The sequence below is a fragment of the Misgurnus anguillicaudatus genome, chromosome 5 (assembly GCF_027580225.2).
Source record: "Misgurnus anguillicaudatus chromosome 5, ASM2758022v2, whole genome shotgun sequence".
Taxonomy (NCBI): Eukaryota; Metazoa; Chordata; class Actinopteri; order Cypriniformes; family Cobitidae; genus Misgurnus; species Misgurnus anguillicaudatus.
The window spans coordinates 30,604,373-30,621,391 of NC_073341.2; the positions used below are offsets into that span (position 1 = coordinate 30,604,373).

The 17,019-nt window shown below is 37.6% G+C and overlaps 1 protein-coding gene across 6 annotated transcripts in view; it reads right to left on the reverse strand.

Moving 5' to 3' along the window:
* slc44a5b (solute carrier family 44 member 5b) overlaps positions 1-17,019 on the reverse strand; it is a 43,205-nt gene that overhangs the window by 12,026 nt on the left and 14,160 nt on the right. Inside the window, exons 1-13 of one of the 6 annotated variants that reach the window (XM_073867999.1) lie at positions 14,544-14,977; positions 14,150-14,198; positions 9,831-9,904; positions 8,330-8,414; positions 8,028-8,112; positions 7,826-7,942; positions 7,335-7,395; positions 6,742-6,865; positions 2,725-2,757; positions 1,888-1,971; positions 1,540-1,652; positions 996-1,130; positions 750-846 (exon numbers count right to left, since the gene is read on the reverse strand). In XM_073867999.1, coding sequence (XP_073724100.1) covers positions 750-846; positions 996-1,130; positions 1,540-1,652; positions 1,888-1,971; positions 2,725-2,757; positions 6,742-6,865; positions 7,335-7,395; positions 7,826-7,942; positions 8,028-8,112; positions 8,330-8,414; positions 9,831-9,904; positions 14,150-14,198; positions 14,544-14,583 — 1,097 coding nt within the window. In that variant the 5' untranslated portion in view covers positions 14,584-14,977. Of the gene's footprint in view, positions 1-749; positions 847-995; positions 1,131-1,539; positions 1,653-1,887; positions 1,972-2,724; positions 2,758-3,062; positions 3,087-6,741; positions 6,866-7,334; positions 7,396-7,825; positions 7,943-8,027; positions 8,113-8,329; positions 8,415-9,830; positions 9,905-14,149; positions 14,199-14,543; positions 14,980-17,019 lie in introns of those variants that run through there. The other 5 variants (XM_073868001.1, XM_073868002.1, XM_073868000.1 and 2 more) reach the window with 5 other exon arrangements.

A 17,019-nucleotide genomic window follows, 5' to 3' on the forward strand; every position in this document is an offset into this window, starting at 1 on the left:
AGACAAAGGGAAAGAAAGACGAACGAAAAGAAAGAAACACAGATGGAAAAAAGACAGACAGAAAAAAGAAAGACAAATGGACAGAAAGAAAGACGGACAGAAAGAAAGAAAGAAAGCCGGACAGAAAGAAAACGGACAGAAAGAAAGAAAGATGGACAGAAAGAGAGACAGACAGAAAAACAGAAGAAAATAAAGACGTACGGACAGAAAGAAAGAAGGAGGGAAAGAAAGAAAAACAGATGGAAAGACAGACAGACAGACAGACAGACAGAAAGACAGACAGACAGACGGAAATAAAGACGTACGGAAGGAAAGAAAGACGGAGGGAAAAAAAGAAAAACAGATGCAAAGAAAGACGGATGGACAGAAAGAAAGAAAGAAAGATGGCCGGACAGAAAGAAAAACGGACAGAAAGAAAGAAAGACAGACAGACAGACAGACGGAAATAAAGACGTACGGAAGGAAAGAAAGACGGAGGGAAAAAAGAAAAACACATGGAAAGACAGACAGACAGACAGAAAGACTGACAGAAAGAAAGAAAGACTGACAGAAAAAGGAAAGACTGACAGGCAGACAGACAGACAGAAAGACAGACGGACAGAAGGAAAGACGGAAGGACAAAAAGAAAGAAAGACGGAAGGACAAAAAGAAAGACAGACGGACAGAAAGAAAGACGGAAGGACAGAAAGAAAGAGGAACAGAAAAAAGAAAGACGGACAGAAAGAAAAAAGACAGACAGACAATCTTACTTGCTTCCTTCCTTTAGAAGAGCGATTGCAATATGAACTCTGTTCCGCAGAAATATCAAAATTAAGATGATGATGCCCTCAATAACAGCCAATGAGATCACTGTGACAAAATATCAATCTGTCAGTCATTCCCATCAAACTGAAGTGTTCAAAACATTCATCACTTGTCAAGCTGCAATGATTGTTTTGAGACTTCAATTTAAATAACATAACAGTGCTCATATATAAGAAGTATTTAAAGAAATCTCATGAATATCAGCCAGGTTTGACTCAGCTGCAAGTAAACCCGGAAGTCAGTCTGGAATCCAATGTCTGAGATGGTGACATCAGAGGCTGGCTTTCCTTTCAGTGAACTGTATTCCCAGTAACAATGCCAAATTCCTGTGATGGACACATTTGGTGAATTCTTAAGAGTACAGATGATGTGAAGAAAGATCTGGCTAAAAGCATTTATAATGAGTACAATACTTTGATTATTGAACTGTTAAAAAGGTGAAGTGTGTCATTGGATGTTTAAATAAGCTATAAGCTTATCTTTTATAGATATGAACCAAAAAGTGACACAATAATGTTGAGAATAATCTAAAGATAAATCCAAAGTTATACGGATATACTGTATATAGCAATAATATTACATAGGAGCAGTTTTCCAGACATGGTCAGGACTAAGCCTTAGTTTGTAGTAGTTTTTAACAAACATACATAGTTAAGACAGCTAAAATATGTTTTTTAGTCTGGGACAAGGCTTGAACCACCACATAAAGTTTAGTTCTGATTTTATATCACCAACCGTATCCCACCGCAGCGATGACCCCGAAGATGACCATCCAGAAGAGAACGCCAGCCGTATACCTCAGCAGCAGAATAAACAGGAGACTGACCAGCATGCTTATCACCAGACCACTAAAACCATCCAGAAATTCATAAATCAATGTTCCCATCAAAACTTGCGTCCTTTAACGTGTACAGAGTCTGCAGTACAACATAATCAAATGTCAAATTACATTAAAAAAATAGATAATACCATGATATTCACATACTCAAAGCAGGTGTAACTATTATGCAGCATCTGTTGAATTTCTTAGTTTAAATGTCCAACACAAATGTTTACAAACACTTTTGCAAAAACTATACTCACACTAGGATCCAAAACCAAGAGCTGGCATAATCCTCAAAAATCTTGATGCCCACCTCCTTGGCATCCAACAGGCTGGTTATACCACTGTGCAAGAACAACCACACAGTCAAACATGAATGCAAACAGCACGTCCTGGCATAAGAAAGCACTACCGAGGTACAAAGCAGTTTATGAGGATGTCTCTCTCATAAACATGCCATGTACGGCTCATTTAAACTAAAACGTTAAGACGTATTATATGTTATGAAAGATCTACAGCGGGGTCAGGTGGATGTTTCACACGTGTAAGTAAACTTCAGCATAGATCTGTCATCCTCCATCATGAAAAAATAATGTTATCATACTATATTTTTTATGCAAAATGGAGGATGAGGGTTATAGATCTTAGCCAGCAGTTGTTATATATTATTTTTCACTATTATGTTTCATGGCATTAGAAATGAGACATATCTAATGACATTACATCTAATTTTCTGAGCTTTGAAGGCCAGAAATCGTGCTCATCATAACAAACCAGGCTGATGAAATGTGTCTATACAGCAAAAAATCATGGGAAAATGTTTTGTGGTCCAGCTTTTAATTTGATTCATGGCATTGTATGCTTTTCTTCCCTGACTGAAAAACATAATCATTCCGGTTCCCAGGCAAAACAACCTTGACTCGCTTCTTTTTGCCATTATGCTAATAAAACCACAGTAATATCTGAAAGGCAGCTGGATTTTGTCATGGACTCTGGCTCTGATGTTGGATTTTGGCAGAAAATGTGCGATGAGGGAGGTTAGTGTGCAGATAAGTGAAAGACAAGGTCAAGTTGAAGGCTGAGAGAAAAAGGAAGACCTTTTATTTCCTTGCTGCATGGCTGTAACTTTGCTACAAAAAAGAAGCATGAAGCGTGTTACAAAAATACACAGACCTTGACTTTCTGTATGTATAAAGAGTTGAAGATAGCATAAAAAGTATCAGTTTTTGTAAGTGAATAGTGATTGCAGCTGAATTCAAAAGTCTTCGGTTATTTCTGTTTTACACTCTTTAGTGTGACCTCTCACCCAAAGCGTTAAAGTCAGTGCTGTGCTATTAAGTCAGCTGAAAACTCATGCAAACATGCATAGCTTGACTTGTTCACACGCCTTAAAAGGCCAGACACTCTCTGACCTTTGTAAGACCAAAACTCATACCCAGGTAAAACTGTCCTCTCTTGCCTGAATGGAAAGACAGTACATTTAAGAACAAATGTTGAAAATAATCACCAACTAACTAGCCAACTGCAGATATCTAATCTGCAATATTAAACAAATTCACTTTCAAATATTATGCTTTAAAGGGACACTCAATTGAAAAATTCATAAAAATTATTTAATGATTATATATTGCAAAATATGTGACTGCAAAATATCATTGACCAATCAGAATAAAGTATTCTAGAACATCCTTTAAAGAATAACTAAACCCTAAACCAACTTTTTTTAGTTAATGATCTGTAACAATTGGGCTTTATTAGTGCAGTTTATTGATTTGAGTAACGTTTTTGACATTTGGGTATAACGTACGGAAGTCGAGAGAGGACATGCACTATTATTATCTTTGCGACTTTATTTCTCGTTGTTTTCTCATGATCTCGAGAAAACAAAAGTTGTTTTTTGTTATCCTGACATGATAATCCAAATTTCATAAAGTAATTTCCTGTCCATAATATTTAGTTTATTTTGAAGTGGACTGCTAATGCATATGAGTTGGGGTCTTTGCCGTTACCACACGTGTAGCTAATGTGTAGCCGAACTGTACACATTCTATCTTCAATAGTATTTCACAGTTTATTTAAATAAATAAATATCAAAAATCTAAAAAGTGTGCATTATAGCTGACAACCACATAAACATGATTTTGTGACTGTTTGTTGACTTTAGGTCATTCCATTTAAATGCTGTGAAAGTAGAAACGTATATATTATTGAGTAACTTAAAGACGGTCCCTAAATTCACCACTGTAAAATTATAAATATTGACAAATCTATTTCAGATTGAGTGAATCTCTGATCCAAGTAAAATCTAATTTGTTCATTCATGCTAATTTAGCAAATTATGCTTTTGCTGTTTACAAACAAAACAACACGTTCTATCAAGTACACGTAAGCTTTAATCACATCTCAAGAATACACCTTTTGTTATGTCGAGATCACGAGAAAACAAGCAAGCAAAAACAACAATAGTGCATGGCCTCTCTCGGCTTCCGTAATAAAGTGTTTCAATGCTACAATATATGATGTTAAAACGTCTGATTGCTGCCCTCTTCAGGTTGAACGATGGCAATTGCAGATGAATTTTCCTGTTGGATGTTGCGGTATTGCGTGATGTAAGCGGTATGACCCTAAGTAAGCAGGTTCAAGCCCACCACGCCCTTGTTACGATCTCACCGCACCCTTGGTAGAAGCTCAGTTCACCCCCTTTATCTCCGTTGGGGTCTGCCACTTTTCAAGTATTGCCAGTGGGTGGAGTCAGGCTCTGACCAGGGGTTTAGTTACTCTTAAATAAAGGTTCATGTTTGAGTAACAAAATCTGAACTAAACTAAGCTAACCATTAAGAGGTGTTAGGGCTGCTCGGTTATAGGCAAAATCATAACATCCATGTGAAAACACGCATTTATTTAACCTTTTCATTAAAGGTGCAGTGAATCGGCTGTTTTTATTGTTTTACATTGTTGTCTGACATCTACTTATGATGTCCGTGTTGGTTTTACATTCAAAAACATCAAAAGCAATAAGTAATAGGCTATTTTGTACCCTGGTTTTGAGGCTGGTGCGAGAAACGCTCTGTTTTGATAGGTGGGCTGCATGAAGACCTCGAAGTAAACGCTCACTGCTATGTTTGGATAGCTTTCAACTCCGTCATTACATGTGGGGAAATGTTTTGAAAACTTACGATGTGAAAAAAATGGCAGCTGAACACATATATGTTCAAGCCACAGGAGGTTCTAGGTGTTACGAAATAATACACATAAATGACAATGCATATGGTGAAGTAGAAAACAAATCTTCAAACCCGATGTGACTAAATTACCATAAACAACACAGTTGCTGTGATTCGACAGCAGCGTAGCTTAGCCAGAGCCGTTTGAGCTTAGCTGGCGACTGACGTATTCCTGTGGGCGGAGTTTAGTCAAAAACTCATTTATTGACGTCATTAAAGTAGGAAGTAGAGGGCTGTAGTCCAAATCAGCCGTTCACTGTAGGCTTTGAAAGGCGAATTCTGTTAAAGAAAATATATCGCCTGGCAGTAAACTTTGAGCTTTATATTTATGCACTAACAGCAACATTACACGCTAACTAAAGTTTGACAAATGGGATCAGGAAAACGTGACCTTTATTGAGGGTCTATGTATTTGACGCACCCACTTGAGTGCATTGATGAATGTGGTGAATATGACATCATTGCAGAGAAGACAATCTTCAGTTTTTTTTTCCACATCGGTGCCTTATCTCTTGCATAGACAATGCATAGACTCTTTATCTGACACTTTTAAAATTAAGTATGGAATAAACTACTGTAGTTAAAACAAGAATTATTTTGCATAATATTCAAAATGATTGGCTTTATTTGTATTAAAATATAAACCGGTGTTGTTTGTTTAATGAAAATGTTACTAAAATGATAAAGTTTAATAGAGACATATTCAGAGATTGTTGTTGAATTCATGTTCTTATATTTATACATTTAGCTTTAAAGGATTAGTCCATTTTCTTAAAAAAAAAATCCAGACAACCCACCCACCACCATGCCACCCAAAATGCCGATGTCCTTCCCTGTTCAGCCGAGAAGAAATTATGTTTTTTGAGGAAAACATTGCAGGATTTTTCTAAATTTTAAATGGACTTTAATAGAGCCCAACATTTAATACTTAACTCAACACTTAACAGTTTTTTTCAACGGAGCCTCAAAGGACCACAAACAATCCCAAACGAGGCATAAGGGTCCCACCCAGCAAAACGATTGTCATTTTTGACAATAAAAAAAAGAAATATACACTTTCAAAGCACAACTTCTCGTCTAGATCCGGTCGTGATGCGCCAGAGTGACCCCACGTAATACGTCATGACGTCAAGAGGTCACAGAGGATGAACACGAAACTCCGCCCCAGTGTTTACAAGTGTTGAGAAAGAGGACCGTTCCTACGTTGTTGTATGTCAACTGATACGAATTAATGTCTTTGTGGCAGTTTATTGTTTAAAATGGTCCGCAAATGTGCGTTTTATATATGTAACACGTGACCTCCCTACGTCACTACGCATTTACGTTAGGTCGCGCTGGACCGGACCTAGACGAAAAGTTGTGGTTTAAAAGTACATATTTTCTATTTTTCTTGTCAAAAATGACAATCGTTTCGCCAGACAAGACCCCCACGCCTCGCCTGGGATCGTCGACAGTCATCTGAAACTCCGTTGAAAAAAAAAACCGCCAAGTGTTGAGTTAAGTAGTAAATGTTGGGCTCCACCAAAGACCACCAAAACCAGAAAAATCCTGCAATGTTTTCCCCAAAAAACACAAATTCCTCTCGACCGAACAAAGAAAGACATCAACACCCCGGATGACATGGTGGTGAGCAAACCATCTGGACTCCTCCCCCAAGAAAATGGACTAATCCTTTAATGTTACAAGGGCGAGTATAGTTTCAGTGAACGAGTTTTTGGATTCAATTACTCAAGTCGCCCTGTAAATAGTGCAACAGAGAGCGTGTCAAGTATAAACGCCTCGTCCACGCACCTCCGGTCGCAAAGCATAAACAAGGCATAAGGCTAATATGATACTGTGCTGACAGAGAAACATTAAGACTTACTTTAGGTATAAATAATGTGAACTTACTTCGCTGCATCTCTCAGATCCGCAACGTTCCTTGTTTTACCGTTCCCGTCTTTGAAACTTGTTTTGTTGGCAACAGTTAATGTCCCGTTTCTGGTGATGAAATCAGGAAAGCACCTTTGGAGAACTGGCAGAACATGGAAATGCTTTTACTTGAGAACTGGGCACCGATAAATAAAGTATTTTTCTTAACTCTCATGTATCGACCTTCACATACTGTATAAAAACGTTTCTGGGGACATGCTTTGTATCTATCTGCTCTTGTCTTCTTCAAGGTCAAAATTTTTCAGAGGCGATAAGCGGCAGCTATTTAAGTGTTTTGTATCATTCTTTAGACAAGGAGGTCACAGTGGCTTTCATAGTGTGTGAAGATTTGTGGTATGTTATCTGTTTCGTGTATGTAGGCAGATATGACTACAATCTTCAAAAAGATTCAGCGGCCTTCAGGTTCTGCAGACTCTTTTATCCAAAACGACGACGTGCATTCTAACTATACATTTTATCAGTATGCATGTTCCCTCTAACTCACTAGCAAAACTTAAGTGTACAATGTGTATTTCAATTCATTTGGCATCAAAAGTTAAAGCAAAACTTACATGGTCTGCTTGGCACAATCATGGATGGACAGTCTTCATCCCTGAGCACTTGAGCAATTGACTGCCAAATGAGAAGAGAAAAAATACTTATATGCTGCTCTTGCAGCATCTTGTACAATCTACATTACTTCTGAAATATGTCAGTCAAGCCTGGCTTATAAAGCATTACCATGCGTTGATGTGTGAAAATCTCAGCGGATTCAGATCAGACGGTTTGCGTTAGTACATTTACACACTGACCCACAATAAATGTGGGTGCCTGCTTGCATACACGTGTGACGTACGGTCTTGCTAAGCATCAAACACGCAGCAGTCATACAAGTGGAAAAATGACCATTAAAGGCATACAATTCATAGTCCTATGGAAATTTTAATGAATAATAAATCTTTAATGGTGCTGTATGCGATCACTTTGCCTCTAGCTGCACCAAACACTACTGCAAATATATAACACTCCCACCTTTTACCATCTTTTTGACCATATGCCATACCTTATGATTATTATTAAAGCCTGGCTTGCAGAATTGCTTGTAATATTCCCATTCCTTATTGCTGTATTTCATGTCTATGTACGTAGCAAATCTGTCCGGGCACTTGGACACACACAACTGAGAAACATACAGAAAAAAGAATCAATTAGCTACACAAACAAAAGATAAACTGCAAAATTAAAGTCGATTGCATGTGTGTTACCTGAGTTGTAGGGCACTGTAGGTTAATGAGGACTGCAGGGTTGGCACATTGTAAAATATTGAAGTAAAATAATATGGCTTTATTTCTGTTGGGAGAAAAAACACAATACTTTAACTTTCGTGGGTGAGTTGACGTGTAAAAAGTACTTTTTGCAGTACTTTTCAGGGGAAAGTTGTTTAAAGATGAGATAAAGACTATTTATTATGTTATAATGTTATAAAAGTATACAATGAGGCAAACTATTTATAAGTTTTAAACTATTAAAAAATTTCTAAACTTTTATTTCTCTCTCTCATACTCACGCATTAGGAGTTCCCTGCTGTCCGCAGAACTGCCCATAGCTATCTGTTGGATAGACGACTTTCCGAGGATCCCCATGCATCCAAGCTTTAACACATAAATGGCCAAAAAAATGATGTTTAATAATGTTTAGTATTACAAACATCAAACTTTTTACATTATTGCATTATTTAAAATAGTGCTGGGCAAAGATGTGTGTGTACTGTGTGTAATTATTAAGTATATTTAAACACACACACACACACACACAAATTTCAGAACATTATTATTTATATATCCATTTTTATTGTTAATATACAATATAGAACATATAAAAATATAAATATACACACACACACACACACACACATAAATGTTTCTTAAATACATACATGAATGTGTGTGTATTTATATATACATAATAATTACAAACAGCATAAACTCATATATTATGCAAAAAAATAACTTTTATTTTGTATGCGATTAATCGCAATTAATCTTTGCCCAGCACTAATAAAATTATACTGCAATGACCAACAAATCATTTATTTTGCGCATAGCAAACCTGGAGCCACAGATCCTCGTTCCATCCTCATTTTTATGCACGTTTTGAAGTATTGCGTCAAAAACGAGTAATGAAAGCACCAAATTCGCAAAAAAAAGTTTTTACGCTCGCTTACGGTGGTTTTTGTCTTGTGCGATAAAGAGTTACAGCGATTATCGGAAATAGGAACACATTCGCTAAATAAATTTTGATTTAGCAAATTAAACCCATGTGATTAATCATTTGCCTTCGAAGATGGATTTAACAAGCTCTGAAACATTTTACAAAGCAACTACAAATATTTTTAAAATATTGGTACGGGGCGTAAAATGGCAGCTGTCCCAATGATCTGGCTAAACAATGATTTTGACCAAAACTATTAAGTTAAGAAATCCTATACCAAATCTCATGAAATCCAAGCTATATCTTATTTTAAAGCTGAAACAGAAATAACATTTTAAGACACATGGTAATATGTGTGACTACTTAGTGAAAACCAATTATGTTAATGTATCCTTGTCCGAATTAAACCAATAAGACGTCAAAGCAAAGCTAAATGAGGTCAGTGGAAGAGCCTAACACTACCCAGACCCACTGCTGATCGGAGAACAGTCAACAGTCAAATACATCCTACGCATTTATAACTACCACAGACGGTGTGTTACCAAAATAGACAAATCCTACAGTCGGGCAAGCTGTGAGTCTCCCAGCTCAAGTGAATGAGACTCCAACTATCTTAACCACAGGCTTCAAATTTAAAAGCATAAATTATCTAACCAATAAAATGTCACTGGGAATGAATGGACTCCTCTTGCTTTTTCCCAAAGAAGTTTAACTGAACATAATGACTGTGCATTATGGCGGGTGTTTACGTCTGTCGTTCCCCCACTGTTTTCATTTGGCTGTTTAATAGAGCTGGATTCATGAGCTGTATTACGTAAGTCTCTCTGTTGAAATGCAAGTTAATGAGTGTAACTCACCCACTGTTCCCAGAGCAATGTATCCGAGGATGACGATGACGAAGATCACACAGCAAAGTACATCTGTGCAGCCCCTGCAGTGGGAATGTGAGAGGATGAGAGTGCTGAATGAATAATCATACAACATTTACATTAATAATGGTGTGGAATAAGTTTATCGCATGCATTTAGATGCAAGTAATTTGCAATGCTCGGGTCAAATTGCTGTTACAATAGGAATTTGGTTATCAAACATGTTTATGAAAAATGAAAAGACAGAAGTTATGAAAAGTTTAGATGTTAAAGTCCCCATATGGTGAAAATCAAGTTGTGGTTTAAAAGTGCATATTTTTTATTTTTCTTGCCAAAAATGACAATCGTTTCGCTAGATAAGACACTTACGCCTCGTTTTGGGATCGTTTAGAGTCCTTTAAAACTGCAATTTTAAACTGCATTAAAACTGTTAAGTGTTGGGGTCCATTAAAATGAGAAAAATTCTGGAATGTTTTACTCAAAAAACAATTTCTTCTCGATTGAACAAAGAAAGACATCATCATTTTGGATGACATGGTGGTGAGTAAATTATCTGGATTTTTTTTAAAGAAAATGGACTAATCCTTTAACCGGTAAGTAAATATAATCAGCTCTGCTGCCGCGATGTTTCCCACGTGAGCACATGCAGATGCTGGCCCCAGCTTGACGCAGTGATTCACAGGGCGGGGGCGTGGTCAACTCGGAATGCATTTTCAATTGAATTTTGCTACATCCAATGCACGCTATGTAAATGAAAATGCAATCCCACCTGTCCTGCCCGTAAATGTAAATGTATTTAGGAAAATTACACTTAAACAACCATTTTGCTAGTTTTTGCTTGACCATGTAAAACACATCCAATTAAATTTTGCAAATTATAAAGCATTAAAAACTGTAGTTTAAAGGACAAGTTCGGTATTTCACACTTAAAGCCCTGTTTTCAGATTGTTTATGATGAAATAGAACGATTTTGACAGAAATTTCGACATGTGTGGCTGCCCCCGAGAATTTTCGGGTGTTTGTGGTTTCACCTCCCACCTCTACAATGGGTGTATAGGTGCACTGGAACAATCCTTCCTAAAATGCATTAAACTTTCGTTTACAAAGACGTGAAACTCACCGAGTGGTCAGGGGTGTTCACTGATTTGCTCACACAAAAATCGCTGCAAAATACACATTCCAACAGGTTTTATCGTAGTTTTTGCCAACTCCATTGACTTGTATTAGATGTGCTGTGAGGTACGATATTACTCCGCACCGGGAACCTTGTTTGTGTTCTTGCAATTGGCAAAGGTGGATTATCGCCACCACCTGGGCTGGAGTGTCTATTATTCAAGCTCTCAATGGAAGACTATACAGGTGTGAGACGTTTGGAAAAATAGGTCCACAAGTTTACAACGAATGGTAAAACACCTGTTGGAAAGCATCTTTTGCAGCGATTTTTGTGTGAGCATATCAGTGAACACCCCTGACCACTCGGTGAGTTTTACGTCTTTGTAAACGAAAGTTTAATGCATTTTTAGAAGGATTGTTCCAGTGCACCTATAAACCCATTGTAGAAGTGGGAGGTGAAACAACAAATACCCGAAAAATTCTCGGGGCAGCCGCATATGTCGAAATTTCAGTCAAAACCGTTCTATTTCATCATAAACAATCTGAAAACAGGGCTTTAAGTGTAAAATACCGAACTTGTCCTTTAAAATTTGATTGTAGGAAATAGCAAATGTAACTTATTGAATTATTGAATTTTTCATTTCGCACCAAACATTGCACAAATAGCATAAAAAAATTTACATTTAAATACAAAAATGCATTGTCATTTTATATATTGCATTGCCATATTGCATATTATATTATAAATTAAATATTGCTACTAATATACTTCCATACAGAAGAAGACAACTATGGAGTGTGCTGGAGGTAAACTAATGTTCCTTGGGGTCAGATAGAGGAACCAACCCAAAGTTTCAGATTCAATCTAAACCAGTAGAATATCTTCAACCGAGTAACTTTGAGGGCTCCTTTATAAAGTCTCTCTTTTTCCCTCTCTCTATAATCTTCTGTGCCTACGCTTTGTTTATGTCCATCCTTTGCCTTCCTCTCCTCGCCTGTCAAATTCTAGCTGTCTGCCAGTGTGACCTGTCAATCACTACCTTCACAATTCTTTTTTACATCACTTTAAGACACACACCATTACACCAAAAGTTCACAGAGATCCTTTCCCAAGGTCTCAGGCTTTTACAACTATAATATTGTTTTTCATCCCGAGGGACGCAGCTGAGCTGATAACAGAGGCAGGTGTTTTGAAGAGCACACTGCTTGTTCTTGGATTACTATCTTGGGTACATGCGCATACACATAGACCTGCACAAAAAAAGATTTAAAGGGAAAAACTATTGGGTATTTTAAAAGGGAGAGGAGCCACTAAATATGTCTTTTACATTTACATTGTTGGTAGTCGCTTTTATCCAAAACAGTGCAGTACAAGCTATACATTTATTTATCATTCAAACCCATCGCCATGACCTTTTGCGCTGCTATACACTCCCCTAAATGATTATTAGGAACACCATACTAATACTGTGTTTGACCTCCTTCGCCTTCAGAACTGCCTTAATTGTACGTGGCATTGATTCAACAAGGTGCTGAAAGCATTCTTTAGAAATGTTGGCCCATATTGATAGGATAGCATCTTGCAGTTGATGGAGATTTGTGGGATGCACATCCAGGTCACGAAGCTCCCGTTCCACCACATCCCAAAGATGCTCTATTGGGTTGAGATCTGGTGACTGTTGGGGCCATTTAAGTACAGTGAACTCATTGTCATGTTCAAGAAACCAATTTGAAATTATTTTAGCATTGTGACATGATGCATTATCCTGCTGGAAGTAGCCATCAGAGGATGGTGGTCATAAAGGGATGGACATGGTCAGAAACAATGCGCAGGTAGGCCGTGACATTTAAACGATGCCCAGTTGGCACTAAGGGGCCTAAAGTGTGCCAAGAAAACATCACCCACACCATTACACCACCACCACCAGCCTGCACAGTGATAACAAGGCATGATTGATCCATGTTCTCATTCTGTTTACGCCAAATTCTGACTCTACCATTTGAATGTCTCAACAGAAATCAAAACTCATCAGACCACGCAACATTTTACCAGTCTTTAACTGTCCAATTTTCCTATTTGTAATGGAGATGGGTGGTACCGGGTGGGGTCTTCTGCTGTTGTAGCCCATCCTCCTCAAGGTTGTGCGTGTTGTGGCTTCACAAATGCTTTGCTGCATACCTCTGTTGTAACGAGTGGTTATTTTAAGCAAACTTGACCTTTTCTCAGCTTGAATCAGTCGGCCCATTCTCCTCTGACCTCTAGCATCAACAAGGCATTTTCACCCACAGGACTGCCGCATACTGGATGTTTTTCCCTTTTCACACCATTCTTTGTAAACCCTAGAAATGTCTGTGCGGGAAAATCCCATTAACTGAGCAGACTGTGAAATACTCAGATCGGCCCGTCTGGCACCAACAACCATGCCACGCTCAAAATGGCTTAAATCACCTTTCTTTCCCATTCTGACATTCAGTTTGGAGTTCAGGAGATTGTCTAGACCAGGACCACACCCCTAAATGCATTGAAGCAACTGCCATGTGATTGGTTGATTAGATAATTGCATTAATGAGAAATTGAACAGGTGTTCCTAATAATCCTTTAGGTGGGGGTATACAGGAGCACACCAACCTAACTTCTTGTTTTGGTGTAAATTACATTACAAAATTACATACAATCTGTGACCCATAAACCTAAATAAATGCATATTTGAAATTATATATATAGTAAAACATTGACCCTGTGATAAATCCTCGCTGTATAAGAAATAAACAAAAATACATTTAAACTCACAGCATGGTGTCCATTAATAGAACCTAATAATAACAACCTCATACTAATGACCTTATTGCTTACTGAATATTGTGTCAAGTGTGAATGTTAAGGGAAAGAGACATGTTAGCTTAGGCATCGATTTTTCTTCTCTGCCGTCCGATATCACTACCGATCTAATCATTGCTTCACCAGCAGCTTTGGAACAAAGCAAGAACCAGCAGAGCGACAGGTCCATAAATAAAGCCAATAGTTTGATCATTAACACACACATTCAAAATAGGACAGGCCTCGGTGTATTGCGGTCAAAACATGTTTGCTAAACCTTAAAAATAATCATTTACGTGCGTTACTTAAAAGAGCATCAAGAAATGAAGTTATTTTTTTCATTATTTTCTTATATGGGCAAATTTAGATAGTGTACCTTTTGTGAACGGGTCCTTTAAAGGTGGGGTCAAACTTGTGTGGTTCTCCTGCAAGACATAAACAAAAGTGACACAATCGTTAAGAAACCATTTATATTTCAAGAGCCCACAACACATTCCTCTGCGGTCTTTTCAGGAAGTCAAAAAAACATGTGGGTGGTTCGAACCAGGTCAAAGAGCAAACATACACCAAATCTAAAACAAATCTTAAACAACATAATACATTTAGTCACAGCTCTGTTGAACAAAGAACAAAAAGCTTCTGTAAGGTCTGCAAAGCCCAACGATGCTTTGGGTGCCAATCGGTGCCAAACAAAGGCACTTATATAAAAAAAAAACACACCTGCCAGTTTGAAACACAAGGGATTTTCCTCTAAAGTATTAAGTTCCTACCCAATTCTGCCTTGTAATATCCTCCCTTCGGTCCGGTCATGATTCACAGATTTCTGAATGAAGACCGTGTTTGCGTTTATATAATGTTGCCGTTTGCGTGTCACTTCCTATGAGGGCTGTTGTGATATCTTCTCGCTTTCCTCCGATCGGTTAATCATTACACACAAAGCCGTGTTTGCGAGAGGAGGTGGAGGAGAAACCAGGCTGGTGGGTGTCTGCGTCACCCCCATCTGCTTCTTATCTTGCTCTCGGCTTTTATCTGTTCACTTGTCTCATCTCCTCACTCACTTTCTCGCCATTCTTCAGTATTTTTGTTTCCGTCCACCCCTTTCTGTCTCTCTCTCCTTGCCGTTTCGCTTCTGTCTCACAAAGAAAACAGCGCTGGCGTCTCGCAGCTCAGACGGAGAGCTTCCACTGACACACCGAACAGCATGCGGACCACCTGCTCAAAGCCTTGCGCCCGTGCACACACACATGCAGACTCTGAAAGTGCCGCTTGTGCAGCTTCAAAATCTGAAATCACACAGGAGCCGCAAAACATCTGTTCCCAGGGGAGTCCACAGCCTGATGTTTTTAGCAACACACTCATTAGATACATTTCTGACATCAGATTTGCGCTTTGACAGCACAGAACTGTGACCCATGGGATCTGCGCAAGTAAAAATGACCAAGCTGGGTTGGCAGCCATCAGATATGATGTATTCCCAAGTGGCTTGTGTTTCTTTTCTTTTTTTTGAGGGATCTGGCTGTGTTTCTTTGTTACACTGCTGCTGAGATAAGATCTCAGAGCTTGAGATGTTTGTGTCATCTGCGCGCTGAGGGAACGGCGTGTATTCTAATTTGGGAATGCAATGATTAATTAAAATGAATTGGTGCTTATTTCTTCTATTTATAAAGCGATGTTCACCCAAAAATGAAAGTTCTGTCATCATTTTCTCATCCTCATTTTGTTACAAACTTGTACGAATTTATTTTTCTGATGAACACAAAAGATGATATTTTGATAAATGATGGTATGTGCTAGGGCTGGGTATTGATTCAAATGTTCCAGATCGATTCGAGTTCGAATCACAAGCTATCAGATCGATTCTATTTCGATTCTCGGTTCGATTCAGGTTTTTTTCCGCTTTTTATACTCGATTCTTGATTCAACTCAATGAATATAGATTATATTATATTAGAATATTACATTATATTATATTATATCATATTACATTATAATATAGACTGAATGAATGAATGAATGGCTCGCCTCTCGCTACTTAGTAACATCGCGCAAGGCAACAAAGAGGGGGACAGTAATTAGATTAACGTTAATCTTACGTCCATGTTTGCGAAAATAAATATGAAAAAAAATTCGATTTGTGGCCTTTGAGAATCGAATTTGAATCGACGACTACGTAAAAAAACCAAAATTAATCAAAAAATCTATTTTTTGCCCAGCCCTAATAAGCACACTTCTACAGTAGGAAAAACAAATGCAATAGAATTCAATGGGTATCGTCAACTGTGTGCTTACCAGTAGTTTTAGGGAAAGTTACTTTTAAAAGTAATGCATTACAATATTAAGTTACTCCCCAAAAAAGTAACTAATTGTGTTACTTAGTTACTTTTCATGGAAAGTAATGCTTGAGTTACTTTTAAGGTACTTTTGTGTTACTTTTTCTTACTTTGCAGGTGTTTGTATGACTGAGAAGGTCTGCATTCAGAAAATTGCATATTCCATCGAAAAATGTCAATGTAAGTCTGTAATTCTATGTTAATACGTTCATTTTAATGCAGTACATTGTTTTTTTACATCTAATTAATTAAACTGAAAAGTAACTTGCATTACTTTAAAAAAAGTAACTCAAATATTAAATGTGTACATTTATAAAGTAATGCATTACTTTACTTGTTATTTCAGAAATGTAATATTATTATGTAAGGCACGTTACTTGTAATGCGTTAACCCCAACACTGCTTACCATAATTTATGAAAGTATCTTCTTCATCATTTATCACAATACTTCCAAAATACTGGTTTTCCTACTATGGAAAACCACAAAGGATACTGTAAACTCACACAAACATTCTCTCAAAAATCACCATTTGAAAAACATGGGAAAGAGAAGAAGTGAAAGAGAAATAAAAAGAGACCAGCATTTATAAGACTGCGTGTAGCCATGTGGACGTGGGCCGAAAGGTCAGGACATTTGGAAAATGCCCCCAAGGCATTATGAAAAAAACAATGTCAGCATTGCTGCAGCAGCATCAGCTTTTATTCACCTCAATCTGATCGTCCGAAGTTTACTTTGTACTCCTTTCCCAAACCCAATGTTAGTTGGCACTATAAGGCACTCAAATATCTCAAAATAGATACAGCTAAGTTTAGAAGCTAAAGTATATTGTAATCATCCAAAGTGTCAAAACCACAGGAGGAACTTAACAGATGAGGCATTCTTTAAAACACTTAAAGGGATACTCCAGCCAAATA